General features: G+C 40.5%; 2 protein-coding genes and 1 long non-coding RNA gene across 3 annotated transcripts in view; 2 read left to right on the forward strand and 1 right to left on the reverse strand.

The window, feature by feature from the left end:
- Positions 1 to 7,500, forward strand: part of LOC137976255 (uncharacterized) — a 77,420-nt gene that overhangs the window by 52,188 nt on the left and 17,732 nt on the right. The window lies entirely within an intron of this gene.
- Positions 5,168 to 7,229, forward strand: LOC137976248 (galanin receptor type 1-like). Its single transcript, XM_068823538.1, has one exon. It carries the CDS (start codon positions 5,461 to 5,463, stop codon positions 6,571 to 6,573), a length of 1,113 nt encoding a protein of 370 aa, XP_068679639.1. The 5' UTR covers positions 5,168 to 5,460; the 3' UTR covers positions 6,574 to 7,229.
- LOC137976245 (endoplasmic reticulum aminopeptidase 1-like) overlaps positions 7,367 to 7,500 on the reverse strand; it is a 22,962-nt gene continuing 22,828 nt past the window's right edge. The window contains exon 19 of the mRNA XM_068823536.1: positions 7,367 to 7,500. This exon is cut by the window's right edge and continues 787 nt beyond it. The gene's annotated coding sequence lies outside the window, so the exon portion shown is untranslated.

Consider the following 7,500-nt stretch of genomic DNA (forward strand, 5'->3'; position numbering starts at 1 on the left):
CCTTTCACAATTTTGCTTTTTCCAATTTACACCCTTCCTTGCCTAAGAGAAGGTTATTAAAAGGAGTATCTTACTTGTTTATTTCCGTGATTCGGGAAACTGAAATTTTGATATCCGTGATCCGTGATTCGTTGTTTTTTCTGTTCGTGAACCGTGCGACAGACCTCCCCTGTACGACCCTCACTTAAGGACGTTCGCGCTAATTGTTTGTGCGCAACGTTACTGCGCAGGTGACGCGACTGTAATATGTCACGCATTACTTCGAGCATTAGTGAAGTTGAGGTTTTAAACCCTTTGCAAAAACCGTGGACGATAAGTCTTGCACAGCGTTGGATCAGAAAAGATCGTGGCCAGTCAAAATTGATTTAAAATATTTATGAAAGTCAAGTAGACTACTGCACGACTGATATTCGCGAGGTTTTATCAGTCGTGCACTGGTCTACTTGACTTTCATACAAATTTTTCAAGCATCAGTTAAAATAACATGGCGACAAAAACGAGGAAAAATTCCAGGCCGGCAAAAGAATGGCACATTTATTCCCGAATCATCATGAAACTTCAGAGAGAAGTGAGCGGGAGGATGGAAAAGCTCTGGAAAAGGTACCTGATCGAGTAGACTAGTGGCTGAAAGTTTGGAAAACTCGAGGATGAACCGTTGCGTAAATTTAATGGGGCTGTTTCTTTTTAATGTTTTTATTACCCTACGAACTTAAGTTCAAAGTGAATGTATGTGTTTAAAGTTCTTTTCCTTTACTTTCGTGAAAATCGAGCAGTATTTTCGTCCTCGTCCGCTTGGATAGTGCGGACCTGCGTGGAAACACTCAACGATTGAATTTCACAAAAAGACACACTCCAGAGGATGAGCATGACGGCAATGGAGAGATATTATACAAAACACCAACCAAATGAAGATGACCCCTGCTTAAAACTTCGTTGCTATGCTCGAGAAAGGTTTTTTTTTCGGTAGAAACCTTTCATCTCTTCAACGATCGATCCTCTCTTGGGTTCCAGTCCTTGCCCGACAGGTCACGCAAAAGCGTGACAAACGAACTTTTCCAAGAGCTTTGCAAAATCACATTGATTTTACTCGTTCAGATCATCGGTGACCCCTATTTTTTTAATCATGAATCACTTACTTTACTTACTATCTACAAAATATGATGAAATGAAAAAATTCTCACCGTAAGAAGTTATCTTTTTTTAACATTTTCTTTCCTCGTGCTATCGAATTCTGGTAGTGGTTGCAACGGATAGAGCTTACGAAAACGCTCGTCGAGGATGAACTCTACTGTTTACCACATCCCTAGTGGCATACAATTATCTAAAAATCTCACTCCTAAAAACCTATGCACGGAAACTTTCACTCCAACAGTTTATTTTTGTGATTTTCGATGGATGAGCAGATGAGCCTACATCTCGCTATTATGACCGATTTCTCGAAATTAAGGCATTTTTCCATTGCCATTTTCTCCGAAACAAAGTCGGTGACCCCCATTTTTTTTTTCATTTTTGGAGTAAGTACTTTATGACCTAACTCTAGGCGAGAAATGAAAAAAATCTCACCGTAGGAAGATTTTGGCGCGAACGTCCTTAAGCGGGCTAATTGTTTGATCAAGAACTTCGGCCTGTGTTTCTGCAGCTTCTGAGTCAAAGTTCTCAAATATTATCTCGTTTCTAACCACAACTTCTCAGTCCTAGAAACGTGGGAAACTCGACTTTTATGTCAAATTCTTTTTTCCACTGTGCCACCATCTTTTGTTCTATAACTTGCACAAGTAGGTTAATGATGAAAGATGATGAAAGATGATGGTTAATGATGAATGATGTAGGTTAATGATGAAAGATGATGAAAGATGTTGCGGGCTAATGATGAATGATGTAGGTTAATGATGAAAGATGATGAAAGATGATGGTTAATGATTGATGATGTAGGTTAATGATGAAAGATGATGAAAGATGATGGTTAATGATGGATGATGTAGGTTAATGATGAAAGATGATGGAAGATGATGGTTAATGATGAAAGATGATGAAAGATGATGGCTAATGATGAATGATAAAAGCGTCGCACCGGAATCGCGAGGTCACGGGTTCAAACCCCGTTGAAGTCCTGAATTTTTCAGGCTTCTCTACGCAATTGTAAAAATTGCTTTCGTAACTGCGAAGATCATAGCTTCATTTGACAAGTAGGTTACTCTGGTTCTATATGGCCGCGCTCGTCCCAGGAAGGGTGAGTATATATTTTCGGATTGCACATAAACTTAAGGATTGGATTGAATCAATATTCGTGGTAATGCATTAAATATAAAATTTAAAGGTTGGATTGAATAAATATACCTGCGGCATTGAATTGCAAATAAAATTAAAGGACTGGATTGAATTATAAGAAATAGTTTGAACTGAACGAAGATTGTTAGCATTGGTTGCATTGAATGTCGTTTAAAACTTTAAATTAAACCTTCATGTAAAGAATTGAACATATATATATATATATATATATATATATATATATAAGATTAAATTTAGCTACAAACGGCTTGCTGTACTTATGCTCGAGGTAGTTCAAAACATACCGGTTATTTTCAAGCATTTTCCGCTGAAAAGAATGGACCTATGAAGAAAGTAAGTAAACTTTATGTAAACACGGACAATCATCAGTTAAGCTAAAAAAAAGTTTTAAAAAAACGCTTTACAACTGTTTTGCATGATCGCCGTGTGAGAATCCGATAGGTCAGATTCCTGCCTGATGGCACGTTTGAACTGCCCGATAGAGTCAGCATTTCTTAAGTATTGGGGCAAATTGTTCCACAAACAGGTCCCGTTATAGCAGAAACTTCTTTTCAAATAATTAGTAGTTGGCTTGGGCTTGGGTAGGGTAAGTTTACCTTCTAAGATTCTCAAGTTATATTCAGCAACGCGTTGACTGAAAAGGCGTTGAAGGTATTCCGGGGCAAGATCATGGATTGTTTTAATACATAATTAGGGCTTTCTGTATTGTCAGCGAAAATTCTAGGGGAAGCCTCCCTGAGGCAGTTAGGAAGATCGTTAATATACATTAAAAAAAGCAAGGGACCTAATATGCTGCTTTATACGGAACCCCGCAAGTAATAGTGCGAGGAGATGACGATCTTCTATTTACGTTACATCTTTGGGTCCGATTGCTTAGGTACGATTGAAACCAAGTGATAGTTGCCTGGTCGGCCCCAAACTATAACATCTTGCGTAAAATAATTTCATGGTCGATATTATCGAATGCCTTTTTGAGGTCAATGAAAACCACGTCATTCAGGAAGCTATTGTCTATGTTGGCAGACCAGCTATTGTCGCCTCAAGCAAAACTGTAAGCTGAGGGTACTATATAAGGAACGGAACCCTGACTGGCAACTTGATAGCAGTTTATTATTATTTAGATAATGATAAAGTTGGTCATAGAAAAGTTTTTTCGAGCACTTTTGAGACTACTGGGATAACGGAGATGGCTCGGGGCAATAAATATTTATGTCTGATTTTAAGCCTCTTTTAAAGATCTGTGTCACCCTAGCCAATTTTCATTCAGTTGGATAGATTCTCGTGATGATTGATTTTGTCAGCAAGTCGGCTTGTGAGGGTGCAACAATACTAGCTGCCATTTTTAACAACTTACTAGGGATCTTGTCAAGACAAGTGGAAATCTCTTTTCTCGATTTTTTTTACAACAAGTCGAGAGCAATGTCTTCACTCGGAGTTTTCTCCATTTCTCCATGGCATTTGCTCGAGATCATTTAAGAACTTATCTTTTTGAAGATTTTAAACTGCCGCATTTCGATCGTGCGAGAGCCATTGCGATCCTGATGAGCCTTACATGTGATAAAAACAAGGGAATGATCACTAATCCCAAGGTGAACAACCCCAAAGTTTGAAACCCTCTCCGGGGAATTAGTTATGCATAAATCAATCATGCTTTTTGACACCGGGGTAATACGTGTTGGTTCCGTGATTAATTGGCTAAAACCATAGTAATCAAGAATGTTAGTCAATGAGGACAAAATATGTGCTGTTGCCTCAGGCAACAAATTGCAGCTAACATCACCAAGTAAATACAACCGGCCTTATTTTCAGTGTCAATTTTGTCCATCAATTTCTCAAACTCGTTAAACAATTCGATCGGAGAACCTGGGGGCCGATAACAGTTGCCGACCAGGAATCCTGTATTTCGAAGCATGCTCATTTCAACAAATAAACACTCCAAAGTATCGTTATTTAGATCATCTCGTATTCGGAAATTAAGGTTAGAAGAGCACAGAACGCGTCATCAGAAAAGAATGCAAATGCGAGAAATTTACTCACAAATAATTAGTACATGGAAGTTTGGCAGTGTGGAAGTTTGGTAGGGGGGGGGGGGGGGGGTAGGGGTCGTGTTTGGGTTAGCGTCACTTCCACACTGCCAAACTTCCACACTTCCACACTGCCAAACGTCCACACTACCAAACTTCCACACTGCCAAACTTCCACACTTCCACACTTCCACACTGCCAAACTTCCACACTTCCACTCTTCCACACATCCACACTACCAAACTTCCGCACTGCCAAACTTCCACACTGCCAAACTTCCACACTTCCACTCTTCCACACTTCCACACTGCCAAACTTCCACACTACCAAACTTCCACACTGCCAAACTTCCACACTTCCACTCTTCCACACTTCCACACTGCCAAACTTCCGCACTGCCAAACTTCCACACTGCCAAACTTCCACACTTCCACTCTTCCACACTTCCACACTGCCAAACTTCCACACTACCAAACTTCCACACTGCCAAACTTCCACACTTCCACTCTTCCACACTTCCACACTGCCAAACTTCCGCACTGCCAAACTTCCACACTGCCAAACTTCCACACTTCCACTCTTCCACACTTCCACACTGCCAAACTTCCACACTACCAAACTTCCACACTGCCAAACTTCCACACTGCCAAACTTCCATGTACTAATCATTTGTGAGTAAATTTCTCGCATTTGCATTCTTTTCTGATGACGCGTTCTGTGCTCTTCTACCCGAAGTAAAAGCCGCAGGTGGATACAAAAACTGGTTCCTTCTGCAAGTATCGGAGCACAGATTATGTAAAACAAAAGAAACAAAAGACAGAAAACAAAGCAACTCCAAATAAGGACTAATCCCTAGTGACCAAAAATACAATGCTTTCCGGTACATGCAGAAAGACCCCAGACACGCGTTTCTGGACAATATAAAAGCCATTTTCTAGTGTTTTAAAACAAACACGCTTCGGAGAACCATTCGTTATTTATATTGTCCAGAAACGCGTGTTTGGGGTCTTTCTGTTCGAGCGAAATCCTGGTTGTTTGTTTCAAACGTCCTTTTCAGCGCTGTCCGGAACTGGCTAGACAAAAATCTGACACCAGGGTATAACCGCAGATACAAGTCACTTGTCACTTGACACGGTTATTGAGTTGAATGCCCGACATAAACACGCGAGGTTTTGCAGATAACAACACGATGGAGACTTCAGAGATGAACTCTACAACGCAAAGCCCTACAGACATGGGTCTTGGGTATCCCTTGCTTGTAATCATCGGATTTGTTATTCTCTACGTCGTGTTTTTCACGCTGGCTTCCTTTGGCAACATCATGGCACTTCTGACCTGCTTCAAGAAGTACAGATCTTCCCAATCCATTCTCCTTTGCTATATAGCGAGTTTAGCGGCCGCCGATCTGTTATTCGCTATGCTATCGACCTTCGATTTTGCTTACTTCTTTCTAGGCGATTGGCCCGGGGGCAAACCCATGTGCAAAATTCAGGGAACTTTCATCGAGATTTCTTACACCGCTTCAATATTAACTTTGGTGGCAATTAGCAATGAACGCTCACGTTCTGCTACGTCAACCTCTTTGGCAAGAAATCGAGGCATTTCGCAGCGAACCATTTTCATCAAAATACTGTGGATTGTGACCTTTGTAGTTTGCGCGCCTCTGTTCTACGGCTACACGACCGAAGAGAAAGAAGGCAATCAACTTTGTGTCAACACCAACTGGGGTGACATCGGTCGACAAACGTACTACATTCTCCAAGCCGTGCTAATATTTATTTGTCCTCTAATTTTCATGGTTTGGGCGCACGCCAAGATTCTACGCGTTCTGAACTCGCATATCAAGAGAACCGCTAGCATGGGAACTGTGGAAACGAAACAACGCAAAGTAACGAAAATGTTAGCTGTCGTAACTCTCGTATTTTTCTGCTGTTGGACACCTTTCATAATTGTTCGCGTACTTCGCCATTTTCATGTTTATGAAGGGAACGAAGTGTGGCGACTGACGGAGTTAATTATCTTTGGGAATTCCGCGGTCAACCCTATTTTATACTGTTTCTACAGCGCCCAGTTTCGCAAATCGTTTAAAGAGATCATACGGTGTAACTTTTCTTTGGAAGCTTTGCGACGCAAGAGCCGAGATGGATCACGTTCTACGTTTGCTTTGCACGATATGAAGAACAAAAGTACAAAGAGAGTGGCCGAAGTACATCACGTTAATGACCCTTCATTGAACAGTTCGACATCTGTACTTCCATAGGAACAGACGACCATCGCTAAAGAGGGGCAGTAATCAAAAAAAGAGATTCCCGATGTAGATCACGTTCATGAGCCTGCATTAAAACAGTTTAGCAGTGCATTTCCTGCATAGGAATAGAAGATTGTAGCTAAAAAGGGGCACGAACCAATATTTTCCGTTTCGAACAGTTTGCATTTTCGGTAGCGATAAAGCTTTCTTGAAGTCATTATGTTTCTGACAAAATATTCTTAACACAGAGCTGCGGTGAAAATCTATTTGTTTAGGTCTGAAAGTGTCTACAAGTTATTGGCTAGTTTCGTCTGGGATGAGACGTCTATCTTTTGCCTGTAGGTTTAAATTTTATTGGCAAACGTTTATCAACGCGTTTACCCTGTGTTTGCGTCCATTATTCGCCTTAGACTAAAAGGTAGCTGCTATTTTGAAAAACTGACATTGAAGCTGTATGCATGAATTAAGCTATGAGCAAACAAAAAGAGAATCCCCGTCAACTTAAATTGTTTTTCTTCAAGAGCTTAGCCCTTTCCTTTACAGCTAAAAGTAAATTTCCCATTCTGTCGTGGAAAGGGCATGCAAAAAAAAAAAGGATGAACTTAACACTGTTGGGCCATATATGATCGATGTGATCGGCAGTTTAATTAAATAACCTTGATCTTTGATTGGTTCTGTGGGAAGCATGAGGGCTAGCTGCTAATACACTCTTTCTTTTTCATAAGAATATTTTTTTCCGGCCCAGGCTGAATATTCCCTGCCTATTTTTCTGCCGATTTTAGGCTGAAAATATTCTTGTAATATTCTTAATTTCAGCCTATGACATTTCCGTTTAAGGACGCACGGTGTGTTTGGTGTCTAGATCTGTATCGCGTTACATTGTGCACTTAAAAACATATACAGTATCAGATTTTCAACGCACGAAATTATATTCTTTTC

The sequence above is a fragment of the Montipora foliosa genome, chromosome 11, assembly GCF_036669935.1.
Source record: "Montipora foliosa isolate CH-2021 chromosome 11, ASM3666993v2, whole genome shotgun sequence".
In the NCBI taxonomy this organism is placed as follows: Eukaryota; Metazoa; Cnidaria; class Anthozoa; order Scleractinia; family Acroporidae; genus Montipora; species Montipora foliosa.

Coding starts and splice junctions, on each gene's coding strand:
- LOC137976248 (XM_068823538.1), top strand. CDS start 5,461: ATGCCCGACATAAACACGCGAGGTTTTGCAGATAACAACACGATGGAG.